Raw genomic sequence first — 21449 nt, 5'->3', positions numbered from 1 at the left:
GCCTTCGCTACTCGAGTGGGATAGGCTCGGTTGCGAACGGACCCCACAGACGCGCTCGGCGTGTGTATCGAGGTGCCTCTTTGACCGAGCTCACCAGACGCCAAGTTGCTCGATATGGATTTCAGGATGGTCGACGACGGCACGCGCACTTCGTTTGTGCGTACAGAAGTTCGGGTGAGCGTGCTGGATTCCGTCTTCTCCGAAACAGGCAACGAGCGGCTGAGAAATAGCCGATCAAGGTCAAAGAGATGCTTTGCTAGATCCCTGCGAGACGCTCGCGACCGCCGTCGCTCCCCCGTGCCTGCCCAACGTCTGCTGCCGCTCCCCTCTACCACTTCCCGGCTTCTACAAGTTTGTCGCTTTGTTCGTCCTCGCTGTATCTCCACGTACGGCCCTGAGGACGCATTGCACCCTGCACGAGAACCACCGCACGTTAAGTTGCTAATCGAGACCTTGCTTCTGAGAGGTAGGACAGCCTCCGCCGTCTCGAGCGATGTCGCACCTGTCAGTGCGAAACGCTCTTTTCCACGCTTCTCTTTCTGACTGGTTGTGATTTTTCCGTCGATGCTGAAGGTCGGCAACTCCGAGTATGCATGTGCAACTGCGGACATGGAGGGCTTCCGAATCATTCCTGGCGGCGGTAAAGGGGTGGAAACGTGTGCGGGGTATGCATTCAGAGGCAAGTTCGCTGCCGATTGTACTATGCCATTCTCTGTTTCATTCGCAGGTCTTGCGAGTATGTTAACTAGCGAGCGATTCCTCAGTGCACTTCGGGGCGAAGGAGGGATTGGGACGGCACTAACTCTCGAAATTTCCTTCTGCAGTGCGGCATTCCCATGCGAACGATTGCGAGGGGATGGTAGAAGGGGAAGAGAACGGGTGGTTGCCTTCAGTGTAAGACTGTCTAGCCCAGCAACAACACAGTTCCCGGTGCCACACACAGCCGTTCGTCCGGAACTTCGTGCTTCTTTTATCGACAGTGGCGTCGACAGAACGGCGGAGCGCACCAGCGGAGGAGCCCGAGGTGTTGCTCTTGTGAACGGAACGGAAGACGTGGCCTGTGATTGACGTTGGACTCGACTGACCTCGGACAAAAGCCTTTGAGAACGACGATATTGCGGTTCCCAGCAATCCAGCGTGTCCAGTACTGACGACGTTCTCCCAGCAGGGGGGCTGTCATCGAACCCGCTGAGTGCCTGTTCTAGTGTTCTAAAAGAAAAGAGCTCGGTAGGTCCCGTGGGCGTCTGGCGTAATGCGAAGTGTCTTCGTTCTGTCCTTGGAAGTGACGAGAGTCGAAATGGCCACAAAAAGGATGAAGGTGAGGCTGACAGACTCCGGCCCCGGGTACGGTAAGTTGTGCACGCTGGCGGAGGGGGCATGAGAAAATTATTGAGAGAAATAACGCTGGGCGTCCCGAACAACAGAGATGGATGTTGTGTGCCAATAATTCTATCTGAAGAAGCCGCTTCTACTTTCTCCTCTACTATATACGAATCGCCCGCTGATTTCCTTGAACGACGAAGCACCTGTCCCTTCTGTGTGTATGAAGTCACCAGTGGAGACACTGACGTCGGCAAGTCAACCCCGTACGCGGCGTCATGCAAGCTTGCATTTCCCGCCGCGGAATCCCTTGCATGGGGGGCCACAGACGAGGGAGCTCTATCCACTGATTCTGACGGTGACGGTCGCGCTGGAAATGACCAAGGCATTCCAGAGAGCTGCAGTGACCTTCCGGAATCTATGTGAGACGCACAGTTGGTTGATTGCCAACGGAGGCCCCACGCCGATGAAGGGGCTCCTGGGGACGCGGAAAATTTTTCTAGCACTCGCTCCCCGCTAGGCAGTAGTGACCGGGAAGGGGGAGAGCAAACACGCGACGAATTCACCGGGTCATACACCGCCCCCCCCCAAGCTTTCCCTCTAGATAGAGAGGAACGACGAGAGGCTAGCACAGAGGAACTAAGGCGCGAAAGCCGATCGTTGGGTTCTACCCGCGGTAATGAAAATGCCTGCACAGGATTGTCTCTGTGGCTGGATGTATGATTCCCTGAAAAGCCATGGACTGCCAACCAGGATCTCATAGGAGGACCACGAATCCCGCTCGGTAGTAAAGTACCCGCAGCGCTCGTCTTGATCCAGCGGTCCGAGTGCCGAGAGGTGGCATGTTCCTTAGTGTGCCGATCTCTTACCATGCGTTGAGACTCTGCTGACGCCCGTCGCTCACTCGCGGCTCCATGCGGGACGGAATGCAGCGCATCAGAGATATTTGGCAACGATAATGATAGTGGCTTCGATGGAGGACCGTAGGCGAGAGTCGGCGCCGAATTCCGACAGAAATAGTAGGCAGGGGCGAAATCAATAGTACTAGCAGGGTCGATTGATGACACGTCTTGGGCCTTCTCACGCACATCGAGAAAGACGCTAGTCGGCGTGCAGAGCGTGCCTTGAGGACGAAAGTACGAACAGTGCCGCGGAAAAACAGATCTCTCGCAGCGAGATCCACGTTCCCTAGAACGGGTTCTTTTAGAATCAGGTAAGGCAGTCACCGGCCCTTCTTCCTCGTTTTGACTTTGGCGGTAGGCCACGCTGGACGTGCTTGCTCCTTCCTGACTGTCGTCTCTACGATCCGGCCTGACTGGGCTTCTTCTCGCGGTACTCCCAGAACCTGATTCTATGCCGCAACTACTACGAAGAGGGACGTAACCGCTTCCAGAATGCTGACCTGTTGAATTTCGATCCCTGATACGTGTCTCCTGTAGAGCTTTCGCCCTCGTCTGAAAAGACAGAACATACTTTCGCAGCGAGGCGCTTCTTGCTATGATGGCACCATGTAGCTGTTCCTCCTCCGCCTCAGCGAGACGCCTGATCAACCGACACAGACGGTTAGGAGTCGAATCCTCCGGTCCAATGATTTTGTCAGTATCATCTTGATCAGGCCGCAGCAGTGGAGAGGACGGCAGCCTTGGAGGAGCCATAAGTAGACAGGAGGACAAATCGAGCTAGACATGCTCGTCGTGCCATCGTGTTTTTTGGAGTGTCAAACCCCCCTACCGGCAGCGCTTCATAGCAAAGCGATAATCACTTCTCTTCTTCGCCACGGGTCTGGGTTGTTCAATTTGCGTTCCCTCGCGGCTGCGTGCCCGACCCTGAACCACCGATCAGTCAGCACTTCTCGGGAAAAAAAGTGGACAATATCAACGACAATGAGAACGAGACTGCACACGTGAGTACGGCCTCTACCGACCAGGCATAAAAGAAGAGTAGCACACGGATGCCGAGGTCGTTCTGAATGAACGCGGGTGTCACTCTCGTGAAGCGCGACCGACAGTCTCTCGCTATCTGTGCTCACCGCTAGAATCCGTCTGTCGTTTGCGGAGCGCACCACCCTATCAACTGCTTCACTCTACCTCATGGCAACAGCCGCTGCTCCCGGTATAGAAACTACGCTAAAACTGCAGTTCACCGGGTCGCCTGGAAACTGTCGAGTAAGATAGACGCCCGCCGTCGCTGGCGGAGAAACACCTCTGCCTACAACGTTTGACAAGACTGTAGCGCGCCTATTCCACCTATCTGCGTTGCCCTGAAGGGTTGAAACACGTAGATTCAGCTGCGCCATCAATTTAGTCTCATGCCATTGGAGGCTCACTTGTTCTGGCGAAAAATGGTCGCCTCTGCGAACGAGACGGCACACAGCCAGTGACCTCTAGTCGGGCTCTCGGAAAAACAGCAAGACACGGTCAGTGGCGCTCGCAGTGACTTCGCTAACGGCTTGCGCATAAGGCGCCTGAACAGCGACTTCAGAAGCGCACCATCGCCTTCTTAGACTGAGCTAACTACGCTTCCATTGTCGAGGGCGACGCAGGGAGAGTAGACACGAAGTCCTACGCTTGTGTGCCAACGATCGATAGACACGGCTCACAGGGCGCGCCCTTAACACGCGGGTTTCCCGAGCGCCCCGCCTATCGGGACAACAACTTTGCCCCCGTGTTCAACTAAAAAACTCGGGAAAAGGTCAGAAACATGACTAGAGGGATTCTTGCGACGAAGACCCAACAGAGTGACGCTGAACACGAAAATATCAGATACTCAACCCGTGTGTATACAGCGCGCTCCGGTGATTGCTTTCCTTGCACTTACCAGCAATCTTGCAAATCGTGTCTACGGTTACTGCGGCCAGTCTGCACACCCGCGCGAGTACCGCGGCTACTGGAACGCTATGGAGAAGAATTTTGACAGGCGCGCCTACACCGCCTATTGTCAGGTTTCCGCGGCTGATGAATGCAAATACATAAATGGCCTGAATTATACTTCTCGTAGGAAGAGGAATTCCGGTACCATTTAGCCGTTGCTACATCCCATGCGGTGAATGCGAACTACAGCGGCAACTCCCGAGATGCCTATATCCGTGTACTTTCCGTGGACAACCCTAATCAGGAGAGTCAGATACTCGAGCCGAAAACTTGACTACATACACTACATTGCATGTAACCAAAATAAGACATGGCTTCAGACTGATGGTGCAGGGATATGTGTTTGAAGACTAGACTTTCACGTCTTGTTTGGGGGGGAAGGACGAAGAGGGGCAGCCGTCGCCCGCGGCCGTAGCCTCGCACATGGTGACCTGTAAAAACAAGAACACAGCAACATATGGTAAATGAAGCAGACAGAAGTCAGTTTACGACGCGGTGCCAGTCCATAGAATGGCGAAGCATCAAGCCGCTACGGTCTGTGCATAAGGAATCATCCAGATGTACCGCCTGTTTAGTGACGAAGAGGGCAAAATAAAACACACCCTATCGCCGTGGAGAGGCGCCCAAGTGTCTGTTGCACATGACTCAGTTCTCTTAGTCACTGAGAGGACACGTGGCTCTTCGCTACAACGCTCTCAGCAGAGAAACCGCTTGAAACGGAGCGAAGAGGAGCAGCAACGTGTGCCACAGCCACTCCCAGCCGGCTTAGCGTGCGTGATGAGATATGTGGTAATTGATCTGATATACACGTACACGGAGGAGCAGCCTGCGTGGAGGCATATCTGTCGAAGGACACGAAGCCACAATCGAGTACATGCACGCATCAACGGGAGCTCCAAGGGAGGATCAAGGAGCTTTCTTCAGACAGCCAAGAGAAACTTGTAATCAACGCGCTTGCGCTCATCGACTCTAGTTCCGAAAAAGATCATCCTACGAAAGAACCAGTGAGCCTCCCGTTTACATCAAAGACGGACAAAAATGAGAAAGTACACCACATGAGACACAATGAGCCAGCTCTTTCCGTTTTCTTCAGACAGCCAAGAGAAACTTGTAATCAACGCGCTTGCGCTCATCGACTCTAGTTCCAAAAAGAGATCATCCTTTGAAAAGGGAAGACTGTTTGACACAGCGCGACGAGCACGGCTCCCAGGATGTGCACAGGCGCACTACACAAAAAACTTGCACCATGAAAGCATGTCCAGGTCACGCCTGCAACATCACCCGAGCCTCTCCACAAGTTGTCAGACTAGTTGTACACGTTCGCGACACTCAACAGTCGTGCACGGAGAAGGAATTGCTTCGCTTTTCCGCGCCGTCCGATCGCCCGTCGCGAGTTTTCATCCCGGCAAAGTGCCGAAGGGAGGCTCTAGCGGTTCAACAACATCGGTGTTGCTTCGAACTTCCAGACAAAACGACTGTACGCACGACCGGGCAGGACCCGCACCAGTGACACCCGTTAACGAACAAAAACTTGGCTTACCAGTTGTGGGCGAAACCCGGTGCGACAGGAGCGCTGCTCGGTGCAGTGAAAAACGTATCAGTGCGGGAGTGCCCGAAAAAAAACCCGGACAGGCTGTCTCGCCGACGTCCCCCGACCGCGTTTCATGCATTTCCGACTCCGTGAATCCCGGCAACCGCACCTCCCTTTCGCTCCCGCATCCCCGCCGTTTTCCAACCGGCACTCAGCAGGGCGTCGAATCATCGGCAACCCCGTCACAGGACAGGAACCACGCGAGGAGCGAGGGACGGAAAAAAAATTCTGGTCGGACTCAAAAAACATCGCAGCGAACTCGTCCTCCTACCGTCTCCCCGCGGCCACGAAACTGAGGAGAGCGGCGGCGCCCGCCGCGTTTCTTGCCTGTGGGGTCGCGAGGCGCGGAGTTCGAGATCGAGGCGAACCGAGGCGAACCGAGGCGGCCTGCGGCGCGCCTTGGCCTTCGAAACTGCATGCGCAAACGAGCGGCATGTGCGACTTGTCCACAGCTTGCATGCGCACAGTGGCCGCGTTTTTGACTGTTCATGCGCATGCAGAAAAGTCTAAAGATTTCTACCTAAAGAAAAAAGTACATATTTCCATTCTGATGCACACAAGCGCTCCTTCTAGCTTTTCACTAGCAGGGTTCTCTTTAGGCCAAAAGGTGTCCGAGAGTCCAGGCTTCGCGTCGACAGCGGCTCTGTCCATACTGGCTGCATCGCAGGACGGCCGGTACGAGCGTTTTTTCGCATTTTGCCGACGAATGTAGATCCGACAAAACGTGTGCATCTCTATCGCTTCTTTCTCGCATTTGCAAAAAGCGCGCGCTGTTTTTTAGCTCATGTCTGCAGCTCTATGAGGAGGCAGACACGATGAAGGTGTTGCCATGAGCTTGAGCGATTTCTAGGCTCTGGCGACAGACAGCTCGAAAGCCTTTTTCCGCTGCAGGGGGAGACGGCCAGAGGAAATAGGGCATCGGGCTTCTTTGCCTCGTCTCAATCTATAAATTTATTTGGAGGAAATGAGTTAGAATCCGAAGCGAAGCTTCCGGAGAGTCACGCAGCGCCGACACGGTTGAGCGGTACCCGTTGTCGCGCGACTTCCTCATGCTCTTCGCCTGACACCCGCTCTCTCCCTCTCTCTCTCTACCCCACTCTCTGACCTTCCGCTGTGTCTCTTCATTGCTTGCTTCGCTCCCGTGAGCGTCCCTTCTCTTCTTTCTCCCTCCATTCTGACCCCGTTGGTGCGCCGCTTCTTTTTTCCAGATGCAGCGACCAGCGCTTGGCCTCGGGGGGCTCCCCTTCCCCCTTTCGGACTTACCTGCCTTCGGAAGCGACCTTCTTCCTCTCTTCGTTCGTCTGCGCCACTGTCACTGCCGCGAAGCCGCTCTCCACTCCTCTGTGTCTCTGCTACACCCCCGTCGTCTCCGCCCCTCTCTGTACAGTGCGCGGCATCACTAGAGTCCGCGCAGCTCACATGCGCCTCGGCGGAGTTGCTACAGGACAGCACTTGCCCTTTGCAGCGCTATGTGAGTTGCACATACCCCTCGCCATCCGCGTCGCTTTCTTTGTGTCTCCCCGCTTCGTCAGGAGCCTCTTTGGCTTTTACGCCTTGCGATGCTTCGACGTCTCACCGTCTTTGGGCCTCCGCGGCGTCCGCTTCCTCGCGAGCAGCAGAGCAGCTGCATCTCGTCTCGCGTCGCTGCGCCTGGCCTTCGTGCTTCCCTTTCTCAACCTTTCAGTCGTCCGCGTCGCGCTCACATCTCTCTCTGCCTTCCGATCTTCCGCAAAACGTCTCTCTTTGCCGTCGCTGGCGGTCAGTCAGCTCTCTCGGCCGGAGCTCTCGAGTGGCGCGTCTGCCTGCTGCCCCGCGGTTCTTCTCGGCTGTCTCCCACCCCGTCCTGACGCTCACAGAACGCGCGCCGAGTGCGCAACACACGACGAATAGGCAATCCTGGCCTGTGCATCTGGAGGCGCTCAGAGAAGTCATTGCAAAGGCAGAGTTCATCGCCCTCGATGTTGAGCTAACGGGTGAGGAGGGTGGAGGACAATTCCCGGCGGGAAACGGTGGCGCATGGGATTTTCACTCTCGTCTGCTCTCTGGCATGTGCTGGTTCAGTTCTTTTCTCCACGCTGCTTGTTTTTCGGCGTCGCCAACTCCCTCATCAGGATCCTGGCTCTCAATGCCTTGCCGTTTCCATCCTTTCGAAGTCCGCGTCAGTCATGATGCGTTCCGCTCCCTGCGGCTTTTCCGGTCTGCCGCTCTCGCTGCCGCTCTCGTTCGCCTATTCTCTTCACAGCCCTGACACAGAAGGCGACTGGGCCGTGCTTTCTGGCGTCAATGTGCTTCATTCTCTTCCTTCCCTCTCGGCCCGTCGTGTGCGCCTCTTCTTCATCTGGCAGTTTCTCGAACTTCACACTGGGCAATCCGCGCTCGTTGTTGGCTTCTCGTGTCTGCTGGGCGATGCTCAATCACTAACCTTTCACCTGCACGGGAGCAGCACGCGCGTGCGCGACCGCTAGGCGGCGACTGCGGAAGCGTGTCGACGCGGCGGCGAGTCTCGCTGTTGTGCATCTCGTGGTGGTGGTCTGTCTGCAGGTCTGCACGTCAAACACGAGAAGTATCTGGGCGTTGAGCGCTGCTACGAAGCGCACTGCGAAGGCGCGCGCAACTTCTTGCCCGTGCAGCTCGGTCTCTGCGCGGCGCGACGAGCGAGTAAGCTGCGGAGACTTACGACTGTAAACGCTCTCGAAAGTGGAGGGGGGCTTGTCTCGTGGCGACACGCTTTTCCTCAGTTGAACACGGCTCGTTGTTCGAGACGCGGGCACGGAAACGCTGTCCCATGTATTTGAAGCAAAACTAACGGGGGGCAGGCGTTCACGTTCGAGTTTCAGCCTTTTCTTTGGTTGGTTCTGTAAAACCGGGACGCCCGTGATTTGAAGTAGGTTGGTGTTCAAGACGTTTAGTTTCTGTTCGCAGAAGAGCCAAAAAGGCGCGGCGACCGCCCTCGGTCAAGCTCGGAAGCACTCTTTCACGCCTGCCTGGCGTACCCAGTCGTCTCTCGTGCGCCTGCGGTCTTCCTCGGCGCCCGGAGAGTGCCGGCTGCGTTGTGGGCGTCCCCCAGCCCTCCGTCGCAACGCCCGCTTCGGTGTTCAAGTCCTGAACTCTTCTGGGGGTTGTCGCGACTGCTCGCTTTGCAGGCCCCGCCGAGCCGCATCGGTGGATTCTGACGCCTGCGAGCGTGTATATGTTCCCTCGGGAGGCGCGGCTTTTTCAAGCGTCCACGGCAACTCTCACATTTCTTCGAGAAAACGGATTCGACTTCAACGAGTGGCTCGACCAGGGCATCCCGTTCCTCCGCGCCCAGGTACGCCGCCAGGCCCCCTGGGTCCGACTTCTCACGTGAAGCGAGCGACGCGTCTGCCGGGCAATATGCACACACACAAACATTTCTAGATCCACACAGAAACGCCTCTACACTCATACATATATGCGCGTGGATATATATTTGTATATACGTCCGTGCCTGCAAGGGCGTGCCTGCTTACCGTGGTCCGTGCATATACACATATATATATATATATATATATATAAATATGGATGTAGGCCTGTGCCTCGGAGGGTGGATGCCGATAGGCTGAAAAACCGCGCTTAACCACGCATGCTTCTGACGAGCGGGCGGGGAGCTGCCGCACGTTTGCGGAATCCTCCCTCCGTCGTGGAGCTCCTCTCGTTGGGTCAGTCGCCCCGGTGCCTGAACGTGACCTCGAAACGCCGATCTTCGGCCGTGGGGGCGAAACAGCGCGGCGCCGCGATGTTTCTAGTGCAGCAGCGCTTCGTGCGTGTCGTGCTGCAGGAGGAGAAGGAAAAACGTCAGGCCCTGCAGACGCGCATAGACGACCTCGATCATCTGATACAGACGCGGGGGAAGGGGACGGCGGCACGAGGTGAGATGCCTACGCTCAGCGGGTGGACGAGGCTCACAATCCGTCGACTCCGCGCGACCGGAGTGCTTAGAGTAGAGACAATCGTTAACATAAAGTCTCGGATTCACCGTTTTCGTTGAGCAACCGAGAGAAAGCAGGACTCGGAAAGCCTGGCTGCTAGCTCTAGAACAAGGAGCTCGCGCCACGACCTAGACGTCGCACCTGCATGCGGTCGTGCGCCCACGTATATGCGTCCTTCCATCCAGCAGCTTTGTCACCGCTCCGCGCCTCCACATGTGCGCAGAGCCCGAGTTGTTCGTGGACGTTGTTTTGCTGGGAGGTGCTGCCGTTTTGGCGGACCTGTTGGATCTGGTTTCCGTTTCTCTTGTTCCTCGTTCCGTGCGCCCATCCCCCAGACGCGCCCGAGGGCTCTGCCGCTTCGCCCTCTCTCTTGGAAACTGCATCGCCTGAAGATTCGGAGCTGGCGGCCTCGGTGCGCGCATCGATTCGCGAGTGGCTCGCTAGCAAGCGCCGCGAGCCTCTGCACCTTCCCGTCGAGAGTCCGCTTCACCGTCTGCTGCTTCACTCGCTCGTCGCCTCGGAGTTCCCTTCTCTCTACTCGCTCTCCGTGAAACTCGGCGACCGCCGCGTGCTGGCAATTTACCAGTGAGTCAAATTGAGCCGCGGAACGAGTTGAAGGCGCTGGAAGCGAAGGGAGGGAGATGCCTGCTTTCCACGCGATTGCGCCCTGCGTTTGCGGCACAGCGCTCTCAGAGAGGACAGACAGTGACTGGTGCTTGATTCTCCACGCCCACGGATGCGTATATATATATCTGTGTATACTTATATCTTTGCTTGGGGATGTAACAGGCTTGGTCCTGCGGCTGCGTAGAGTAATGCATGTGATATGCGGCACGGAGCCGTGGCTTCTCATCAGGCGCGGTGTACGCGGAGGGCTTTCTGCGAACGCGTGGCGTAGGGAATGAGGCATCACATGCGTCGCCTCTTTGATGGTGTCGGCGGAATGAGCGACTGCGTCTATATTTCAGCGGCGCGGTATTCCCGTGTATATACACCTGCGCGCTTGCGCGTGAATGCAACATCGCCCGACCTACACGGGCCTTCACGCTTGCACCTTGCGGACGTGTAGATCTGAAGAAGAAGTCTACGAGGAGCAGCGCCGGGGCCTCCTGGAGGACATCCAGAGAGTGGAAGAGCTGCGAGGCGTGCGGCAGCTGCTGGACGATGTGTCGGACCACAAGCTCGTCGTGATTGGACACAACTGCTTCTACGATTTTCTGCACATCTTCCAGACTCTCTACGCGTAAGGCGCCGGAGTCTCCCCTCGGGCGCCGACCCCCGTGTGCGCTCTGGGCGGCTCCTCCTGTCGAGCCACGAGGAGCTTCGCCATGCGGGCACCCGGGTTCGCTACAGAAACACACAGTTTTGCATGCTCATCTATGCGCCTCTGATGCCTAGCACCCCGATCCGTTTTTCTCCTGGCCGTTTGAACCCGCGTTTGTGGAGATGCCTTCTCACTCGGGTTGTGTACATCATTGCTCCTCGCGCGAGCGCCACACGGAGCCGAGGCGACCGGCTGCTGCGGCGCGTGCGTCAACGTGAGATGCGCGCGTCTTACCTGCCTGTTGTGTGTGTGATGACATTGCTTTCAGCGACCTGCCCCAATCGCTCTCTGAATTCAAGACGACCTGGACGCATTTGTTTTCGTCGACGTTCGATACCAAACTGATTGCCGAGTCCCACGACGCTCTGGCGCCTTTGCAGCCGCCTGCGACCCTTAAAGGTGAGGGCCTAAAGCCCGCAGTGGGCCTGCGACCCTGGAGAACGGATGCGTCTTCCACTTGCTTCTGCTTGGTCTTTTCTCCGTTGCCCCTGTCCGAGCGGTACTGGAAAACGTTCCTCTGGGCTGCGTTTCCAGTCGGCCGCTACATGGGTCTAGGGGCGGCTGAGTAGGATAGTCTGCACAGAGCGACGTCGACAGCCCTCCCTTCTGCTCCCTGCGTCCAGGGCGTTAGGGTTTACGGTTCAGGGTTAGGTGTTTCGAGCTTTATCGTACCTGAGCGACCTCGGCGGCTGGTGCTGGTGCTGGAAGCGACGCTAGACGGAGCGACCCCGCCCTGATGAGTTTTGTGTTACGGGCTGTTTCCACATTCGTCTCTCCCGTGAGTCTATTCGTTGAGGCGGATTCAGAGACTGCGCAGACTGCCCGTGGTCTGCTTGCCGTTGGCAGGGCTGTGTGACTTCATGGCCGCGCTCGCCGCCGCCACCATGCAGTCTGCAGACTCGAAAGGCCGGCGAGAAGAGAGAGACGCTTCCGCGTCGCCGCTGGGAGCTCCGGAAAGTCTCGAGTTTCAACTGGAACTGCTTCCAGGCACCAAGTGGACGTAAGGCGCGGATTCAGAGACTGGCGCATGCGGCGCCTTACGCGCTCGGTTGTATTCGTCCACTCCATTCTGTCTGCCTCCAGAGGCATCTATAGTTGCGTTCATGCACAGTTGCGCGATCGATGCTCGAGGAAAGAATGCGTTTGGGCCGATGTGCCGGTTTTTGCGCAAAGTGAAGGCGCATGAACGTTGAGTCCCCCGCCTGAGCCGTATCGCACTTCGGGGGGACGCGCATGCAAGGGAGCACCTTGTGCCTCTCTTTCACCGGACTGTCAAGAGACGACTCCCAAACATACATGTATATATATTATGTAAACATCTTTGCACCTAGTCACTCCGCTCGACCCTCGTGAAAAGACTGTGTACGCGCGATGGAGGGATTTGTTTGATCGTTCACACTGACTCGATTTTCGCCGGTTTCCGCCGACATCGTTTTCAGGCTTCCACCGGCTCTCCAGCCTCTGGCTGTGCCCCCGATTTCTCTCTCGGCGCTGCTCTCGGAGCCTGCGCCTGGCGACCCTTCGGCTTCTCCGCCGAAATTGTCTTCTTCATCTGCCTTGGAGGAAAGCTCGGAAGGGGCGGCGACGGATGAAGCGGCAGGCATGAGCGAAGAGCGAGCCGGCAGGAGTGTGGTAGCCGCAGCAGGGAGCGGAGTTCAGCAAGTCATGCAGGGAGAGGAGGGAAAGGAGGGAGGCGCCGCTCGCTGCTCGAAAGAGCCTGAAGAGGAAGATTACTCGCACGATGCCGGCTACGATAGCATGATGACTTCCGCCGTCTTTCTTCTTCAACTCGCTCACGTTCTCCCTCGCCACGGGCTCAAGTGGGAAAACCTTCAGTTCAGGTATTACTCCGACGGAAGACGTGCTGAACCGCGTTCGCGCCAGTGTGTTGGCTTCGATGTGTAGCCTAGGTGCGCCTCGTCGTGCACACTTCAGTCCCACTACGTCCCTGTCTGCTAGGCGTTTCTCACGATGCGTACTTGCCGCCGGGTCTATCAACGGGGCATTTATCGTATTCGGTGTGGATTTACTTTCGAGTGGATTGAGAGAAATGTGCCCTGTTTCGGAGGCATGTATGCCACGATCCGGTCCCGCAGGTCGCGGTACCGTGTCTGGCTGCAGTGCGCCAGTCTGCGTAGACGCCGTGGTACGGCGTATCTCCGGCGCCGTGTGCTTCTTAGCGCGTGTCGTATGTTTCAGAGTTTCACTGGTTTGTTCCTTTGCAACCGTTTTCAGAACTGATGGCGCTACGGGACGCACGCTAGGCGTGAGGCGACAGGGACTTTTGGCTGCCCTCGGAAGTCCCAAAAAACTCGCGAGTGAAGAGAGCAGAGCGAGCCGTGGCCGAAACGCCGAGCCAGACAAACGAGCAACCAGCAAGACTCCCTCTCATGGCCTAAGTGCGTCCGAAGAGCTTCAAGCGAGAATGGACGCCGCTGCGAAACGCAAAGGCATCGCGGATCTCCTTCCGCTCTTTGTCAATCGAATTCGGTGAGCGGATCCAACCTTTTCCCTCTGTCTCTTGTTAAGCTTCTGCCGCCTTCCGAGACGGCCGCCGCGGTCGATCTGCGCGGGCGTTCTCGGCTCGTCTGCTTGTTCAGAATTTGCCGATGTCTACATATCTTTCTTCATATATTTGCGTATATGCAGTGAGCGAGGAGGACGGAGAGCCCGCCTGTTGCTGTATGTATTGTTGAAGGACCACCGCCTCTGGTGCTCGCGGTGTTTGCGCTCTGTACACAGATTGCGGCCCGAGGCTTTTTGGGCTAGCTAATTCAAATGCATGCAGCTGCAGCGCCCACTGGCCTTGCTGTGGAGTGGCGACGTCACTCCTGCCCTGCTGATTTTCTGTCACGGCGAACGTGAGGCCATGCATTGCATGCGTGTCGACATATGTAGGACTCTCTGAAGGCCTGCATGCATGCGTACAAACACATGGAGGTATGTATTGCGGCGCGAATGTACAATGAGTCGGCTGACTGCTGTGGGTTCCTCTCTTCAGGCTCTCGCGGTCGCAGCCTTCGTCGATCAACTTGGGAGGTCAAGACGAGCAGCTGCAGCAGCAGAAGCGCTTGCTGCTCATGCGAAATCATCCGACGCACTGGAAGAAGTGGGAACTCATGAAAATCTGGTCGCCAGTCTGGGTTGACGTGCAACCCGTTGACAACTCGACATCCTGGATCGTCGTGCGAGACGAAGAAGACATGCAGAACATCTTGACCATCTACGAGATGCTGCGCGAGCCAGAGTTCGAGTAAGGGAAAATGAGCAACACATATGGCTCTCACCAGCCAATGTCAGCCCGTGTGGCTGTATTTCTCAGGGTGCACAAGTGGGAAAGAACAAGAAGACATGGCTATGCAAACATCCAGCACAGGCTAACGCTAGCAGGATATTGCGACACAGACGCTGTGAAGTGTTTTAAACGCCCTGGACGCTCACATCGCGTCTTGCAGTTCAGGCTGTCGCTGCGTAGCAGAAGGCATTTCTTCGTGCCCTTGTGGAACGGGCGTTATTGCGTGCCTTCATTTCGGTGTTTTTCCTTTTTGCGCGTCTCCATGCAGGCTGTTGAATTACGACCAGTACCGGGCTCTACAGCAACAGCAACAGAGGTCGTAGTGTTTCTCCATTGGGGACTGCTCTCGCCTCAGTGATCTGTCCTTTGTTAGACTTGTCTCTCTGAGGTGAGACGAGCCTTCTGCTGCCACCTTCCTTTTTTCTGTCGCGTCTTCGTCGCCTGTCCTGCATCCCTGCAGTTCATTTGTTGCACCGCCTGGCCTGATTCTCAGAGATTCCGTACCCTGCGTGTTTACCCTCGCCGGATAAATGCCACTGAACTAACGTCCTATTCTCTTATTCGTACTCGAAGTCTTGGAGTGTCGCCAGTTTCGGACCTAGACCTATGCGCGATATGCTATCCCTTACGGTGCTGCGCCCAGCTGCACTCCCTTTGAGCGATTTGATGCCTTGGGGGCGATTACGCATACCGCAAATACAACACAGTGAAAGACACACTCTCGTCAGAGTTGTAACGCAGTGAACCTCACAGAAAACGAATACCACCGGTTCAGCACTTTACGGCGCCTGGCATCGGATGCGCGCGAGCTCTTGCGGGCTTTGAGGTCTGTGGGAGGGGGATGAGGGTGGACACGTTTTTTACGTTTTCTTTCGGTTGGCCATGTTAACTGGTTTTTTTGCTGTGCACCCAAGCGCGTAGTTATGCGTTACTGAACGATGCACATCGGCTGTCAATCTCAGGTATTCTTTGCTGATAAAGTTTCCTCTGAGAGCACGCTCACAGCTTGGTATCGATGACGATGCCTCGCGCAGCACAGAGCACTGCTGCTTTCCACAAACACTACCCTCAAGAAAGCAGATTGGAAGCAGAGTGATAACAGCCTTTTTTATGCAAAAGTAGCTTCGATCTGGGGTGTTCTGCTCCGCTAGTGCTGGCGCGAACTGCATAGCACCCATTCTCGCACGCTGAGTGCAGCGCCTCGGAGACCGTAACGGTAACACTCCCTTTTCCGCTAAACGCGACCATTGCTACCCGAGACCGTGCCCGCTGGCTTGGCCGAGACCCAGAGAGCCTCAGATCGCGTGGCATTTGCTCAGTGCATTCCTGCCCCTTCGAATGCGTACATGTATATGCTGCACGTCTGTGTCGGTCTAGTCGCAGCGGCGTCCCCGATTCAGCATGTGAAGTGGCCCTTTGACATGTGCGTGGAGCACATGTAAAAGGGCTTACTCCATGTATGTGCACACCACACCGAAAAGGATTTCTATGCGCGAAATTAACGAGAAAGGGTGTTCCCGTGCGCAGGCCTCAGTTGTACACGCAAGCAAACAGGTGGATGTGAGGCCTACAGATGTGCGGGCACTAACGCGTTAAGGGGCACAACGGCTGTCACCTATCTGTGCTTTTATTCCTCTCGTTCACACAATTCTTATTTACTAACGGATCACCGAAGCCCTGAGCCTCTGCGATTGCGGAGCATCTGTACTGCATGTGGAACTGTAATTCTGGAGTACTTTCGAACTCGGGGTTCACAAAAGCCTGAGGTAAGACATGGCGTAGTGGCGCCTCAGAAAGTGGACGTGCTGCGCACCGACGCTTCTTGATGATTTTTTAATAGCACCGCTTTTAACAAACGATTCCCCGTGCGATTGGGGGCGAATAGACCCCGCGCCCTCAAGACGCCTGCGGAGCAATCTACATTTTTGCTAGATTGCGTAGAGCGACGCCGCGGAGCAGATCCCGAAAAGAAAAAAAACACCCCATTTCCAAGGCGCATTCGTGACGCGTAGCGGTGCGCGCAACCTTTCAGGCGTTCCCTGTACCGCAATCGAGCCGCGGCTGTACCGCATATAAGTGAGTGTGACTCGCAACGTGTGCGTCTGCCAGGACGACTGCGCAGGCACCCAGGGCATGCACAATCATGCACTTTTTTCTTGGTGGACGAAAACACCTTGGGGCTTTTCGTGTGTGTTAACTGAACAAAGCGCATCACAAAAATACGCTTCACAAGGCTGCGCTGTGTACCGTCGCATTTTAGGGGGGCGGTTGTTGGCGCGGGCGCTTCAAGTCTACCGTATCCTGCGTCTAGGTCGGACGTGAAGGAATTCAAGCGGACTCAAACACGGAACACATACGGAAAGAGAACAGTTCTCCAGTTAGGAGCACCGTGTGGGTGGGATCCGCAGGAAGGCGTTTCGCGTGTGTTTCGGCACACCAGACTTGCTGTCTGCACATCTTCGTCTTACTCACAAACAGCTCTAGTGAAAAGACGCATACTGCTCTTCCTCACTCCTCGCCACACAGAAAATTGGGTGAACTACCGCGAATCGAAGACAGCGTCCTGTAAGGCCTGCTGTGTGTACGCCGCCTTTCTGTCGAATGCCCCGCGTTCGCCGCGCTTACGCAAGAAAACTCACCGTAATACGTGACCAGCTCCCACCAAAAGAATCTAAAGTCGGATTGACTTCGTGTGCCTCACAATGGCGACCGGAGCCGTGCTCTGCAAGCAAGAGCTGAAGAAGCTTTTGAGAGACGACCGACACTACTACTCAACCCCAGAGCTGAATGACGTGCTCTTCTTGCATTTCAAAGGCTACCGAAAGCTTGAATCCCTCGAAGAATTCACCGGGCTTCGAACGCTACACGCCGAAACGAATGGTGAGGCTACGCATTCCGTGCCAAGGACAGGCACAGCGGAAAGGCCAGGAGCAGCTGCTTAGTCCAGTGGAAGAAGAAGCAAAAGCCTGCAGCGGTGCAGCAAAAACGCACAGCTCGAGAGAGCCGAACGCACAGCACAATGAAAAAGGCGACGGACTGCTAAATGTTCGCAATCCTGGCGATGGGAGTGGCCACTCCATACAGGGCGTGCGGCGACCGCAGGCTGTGCCGACGGTACACCAGGAACAGAAAACTAGTGAGAAACAGCGTAGAGCATCTACATAAGCGATGTACTGCTCATGTACATCGCGCGTGAGCAAGGAACGTAGAGCCCCTTAGCCTGAGCGTCTGAGCTTGAAGAGTGTGCCACGTCTTTCGCACCTGCAGCCTTTGGCAAGATCGAGGGGCTCGATAGGTGCACCCGCCTTCGTTCACTGTAAGACTGCGGAGGCTGGATAAAGGGCCGATGTCGCCGCCAGTCTCTGGGCAATGCTGCGCGCATTCAGCGGCCACGTCCATACACGGGAAACATGGACACTGTACGAAAGTGTCGGCATAGTATATTGCGGAAGCGCGAACCCAGGAGCGGGCGACGGGAAATGCTGCACTATATGAGCTGGGGCACTGCTTCGATGAAGACTAGTTATATCGTTTTCAGTACGAGAGCCGCGAAGTCGACCGCAAGTCACAGAGCATTGGTAACAGCCTTTCCGTACCTTTCGGAGCTCTGTTCGCAAAATGCAGTTGCGGTAGCGGCACAAGCGTACCTCCAAACGTTCGAAATGACGCATGCCTTGCATATGCGGGAATAGGAGTTACCTCAGTAACGGGAAGAGGTGCTTGCGCCATCCTTCCCTGTTCTTCTCAGTTACTTACAGGAGAATTGCATTAGGAATATCGAGAATCTCGAGAATCTACCCGAACTACAGACGCTGAATCTTTCAAGCAACTTGATTGAAACTATCGAAAACCTCGGTTAGTTTCAGAAAGATCCAATGGACCTAGAAAGCATTTGCTGCCACGTAGGTGTGGCCCCAAATCACCAGATGATACACGACACGAGCTTAGTACACATACTTCATACAGCGCAAGAAATGACGCATGGTGGTCCCCCCACGGTAGTTGATCAATAGGAGTGAATGCAAGAGGTGCGCAGCAATGTATTTGCTCACGCCGTATTTCAGAGCCTCAGTGCCTGCATCCTCACGGACAGGCGCCGGGCTATCCACTGTGCACATTTATCCACTGGCAGCCTTCGGCTTTTTGTTGATCCATTTGGATGTCTGCGAACGAATCCTGCGGCGTCTGTTCAGAGCACAACTCACTGTTGAGTACCCTTCAGTTGGAGAAGAACTACATTGGACGGAATGGAAGACAAGATTTCGACCGCTTGGCGGACATCAAAGGTTTAACGGTTCTAGATTTGTCGAACAACCAGATCGAAGATCCCGCAATTGTGTTTGAGGTGCTCACTCAAATTCCTCGTCTTAAGGTCCTGTATTTGAGGGGCAACCCAGTGGTAAGTCTTCAAGGCGGCATTCTCATCTATTGCCTGGTGTGGGTAAGTAAACCCAGTGCCCTGCAGTAGAAAAGCACGTATCAAGCGTGGTTTTCTCCGCCTTAGTTGTCTATAGCGTTCTCTAACGGAATCAGGCGTGGTTGGCCTGGAGCTACTTGAATGTAAAATTGGACAGATATCTGAGGAACCGGCAAATTAAGTATATAGCAACTGAGTGAGGGCACAGACGTAAAACGCCGTGTAGGCTCGTGGGCAGCGCGCTGCTGTGGGACTTTGTCTGCAGATCCGGAAAATTCCAAATTACCGGAAGACACTCATTGTAACACTGAAGGCACTCACATACCTCGACGATCGTCCTGTTTTCAAAGAGGAACGCCGATGCGCAGAAGCCTTCGCCCGCGGCGGACTCGAAGAAGAAAAAGAGGAGAGAAGCAAGATACGGGAAGAAAAAGATGCAGCTCACGAGAAAAACCGACTGGGTGCGTCTAGAGAACCTGGAAAAAGGTTGATAAGTACACTTGAAAGCAAATGCTAGATACAACATCAGATAACATTATGTGCAATCAACACTGGGAACAGTACAACGAGTTAAAGTTTCTTTCGTGATAATTTGGGGTTATCTGAATCGCAGATGACCAATACAACGGTATGACGACTTCCCCCCCCCCCGCGCCCGCCTGTAACCTTGTTTCCACGGAATGTCCGTGGCGTTTGTGGATAGTTTTTGCAGCACCACTGTTTCATCTGCATGATGCCCTCGCTACGTGTTTTGGAGACGTCTTGCCCTTCTCACTTGGCAGCATTCCTGGAACTCATTGAAGACGCACGACACCAGAGCAGGGAAATACGGGACATGAGAGCGGAGGATCGTAGGGACGACGGCTTGCATAGGCACCTGGAAAGCCTCGAGAGGAACAGGTACGGCACATACAGTCAGAAGCACACATGAATTGAATATAGGATCATTCCGTCAAGTTCGGTTCTGCGGAAAAACCGGCAGTCTCATGGGCAGCGTGTGCGCCTCGCATCCGGATGTATATTCGACTGCGTTTCGTATACGTGGTGCGGCCTGCGAATCACGGGAGACCCATAACAAACTTGCTCCTGCTCGTCAGTGTAGATATATAACGTTAGCTCTCTTTACAGAAAAGAGGTCGCAAGCAAACGGGCCCGTGACAACACGCAGGCCCTCTGACCATGACTTCACCGCCAAGGCTCGATGACAAAGGCGTCAGCGTCACGTGCACCTGCTGGGCGGCGTGGTCGTTGTAGTGCTTTGTCGTATGGGGGTTGGTTCGCTCGTCCCTATGAGAATAACCGACCTGTTTCGACGTCCTTCACCAGGTTTCTCTCAACACAGCTTCCCCTGGCCGAGAGTGACAACGATCGCCGGTTGCAGGAAACTGCTCGTGCCCTGAGAGACGCGTACGCAGCTCGAAGCAGCCGTTTTCTGAACCATGTTGATTCTGGCCCGGAGTCGGGCGGCCCGCGACGCCTCGAGTCGCCTTTAGTTTCATCAGCTACTCCTCCAACCGGCACCCCGACAACAAACCAGAGCCACGTGGCGTCGAGCGGGGCGGAGAGTGTGCCAGACGAGACATGGAGCGTTGCGACAAGCCAGCGCAACCTGGTAGAAGATGATCTGTCAGACGCTGATACCCACGAAGTAGACAACGATTTCTCTACCACCAGGGACAGCGGCCACGATTCAGCAGGTTGTCCAGATAGATCTGATGATGTCGGGAAAATACCGGATAATGAGAGGACTGCAGACGGGGAGACTACTGCGGAGAAGCAGTCCACGACATCACATACTATCTTTGACGCACTAGACTAATCCCAAAACATCACTAAGCCGGAGCGCGCCACATACTTGCCTCGCCCCACACGCGTCTTGTAGTGACTTTAGTGCCAACTTTGTCCCGCGTTGGTGTCCTTCAATGGTGCAGTGTGCTCGAGTGGTCGAGGTACGCGTATCCAGCTACGTACGTTCACGAGGCATGAGATAGTTTGTTCTCATGCGATAATCGAGAGGCAGTACAGCGATGATAAAACTGCGCGAAGACAACACGTAGAGATGGAGAGGTTCGAATATGCCGATCGGGGTGGGATGATCGTGGATAAGGATTTCGAAGCCCCTTTCTCGATGCAACCGCACGCGATTGCTACTGCTTTCACGAGGCTTCAACCGAGGCTGATGGACGGCCACGGACACGTTGGGTACGTGGGTACTTTCAGCGGTATTTGACGGAATCCCTATACACGCAAGATTAAAATTTGCGTTGATGTTGCCAAGATGCTACGTGCAGGTACTAGCCTCACTGTACAGACGACGTCAAAATGCAGCCTAGAATGACGTCGTACTCGTGCGCATTGAGCCATGTGTGCATACATCTGAGCACCCACGTGCTCTCGCCATGGACGGGAAATGTATCCTGAGATGATACTGCACAACCGCTTTTGAGCACTAGCAGCTCACGGGTACCGGGTCCCGAGTTAAAACTCAGTGGCAAAAGCTGTTGGTGAAAACGATGCGTTTTATTCCCTTGCTGTCGTTTGCCCGCAATCGGCGCCGAGCGAAGGCCCAATGATGCGCGAATCACGCAGCCTGATGAAGAGTTTTTTTCTGCTTCCCTAGCTTGATAAGAACTTCCCCGTACAAAAACACGCGGTTGACGTCTTCCTGACACGTCCTCATCC

General features: G+C 55.3%; 2 protein-coding genes across 2 annotated transcripts; both read left to right on the top strand.

Annotated features, from left to right (window-relative positions):
* Positions 1-7200: 7200 nt before the first annotated feature.
* BESB_007970 (CAF1 family ribonuclease) lies at positions 7201-14673 on the top strand (the record flags this gene model as incomplete). The annotated part of the gene is made up of 13 exons (XM_029359551.1): positions 7201-7649; positions 7705-7754; positions 8323-8439; positions 8925-9091; positions 9581-9671; positions 10067-10316; positions 10801-10974; positions 11324-11454; positions 11902-12055; positions 12495-12896; positions 13291-13545; positions 14057-14308; positions 14619-14673. 13 exons carry the CDS (start codon positions 7201-7203, stop codon positions 14671-14673), a joined length of 2547 nt encoding a protein of 848 aa, XP_029222464.1.
* Positions 14674-17052: 2379 nt separating this feature from the next.
* BESB_007960 (leucine rich repeat-containing protein) lies at positions 17053-20586 on the top strand (the record flags this gene model as incomplete). Its single annotated transcript, XM_029359550.1, has 7 exons — positions 17053-17230; positions 17618-17666; positions 18099-18205; positions 18544-18749; positions 19033-19228; positions 19550-19667; positions 20094-20586. The coding sequence occupies 7 exons, from the start codon at positions 17053-17055 to the stop codon at positions 20584-20586; spliced, it is 1347 nt and encodes a 448-aa protein (XP_029222463.1).
* Positions 20587-21449: the final 863 nt, after the last annotated feature.

This window comes from Besnoitia besnoiti, chromosome I, assembly GCF_002563875.1.
Source record: "Besnoitia besnoiti strain Bb-Ger1 chromosome I, whole genome shotgun sequence".
NCBI classification, from domain to species: Eukaryota; Apicomplexa; class Conoidasida; order Eucoccidiorida; family Sarcocystidae; genus Besnoitia; species Besnoitia besnoiti.
The sequence above is the reverse complement of the archived record's forward strand: the minus strand, read 5'-3'. Positions and strand labels throughout refer to the sequence as shown.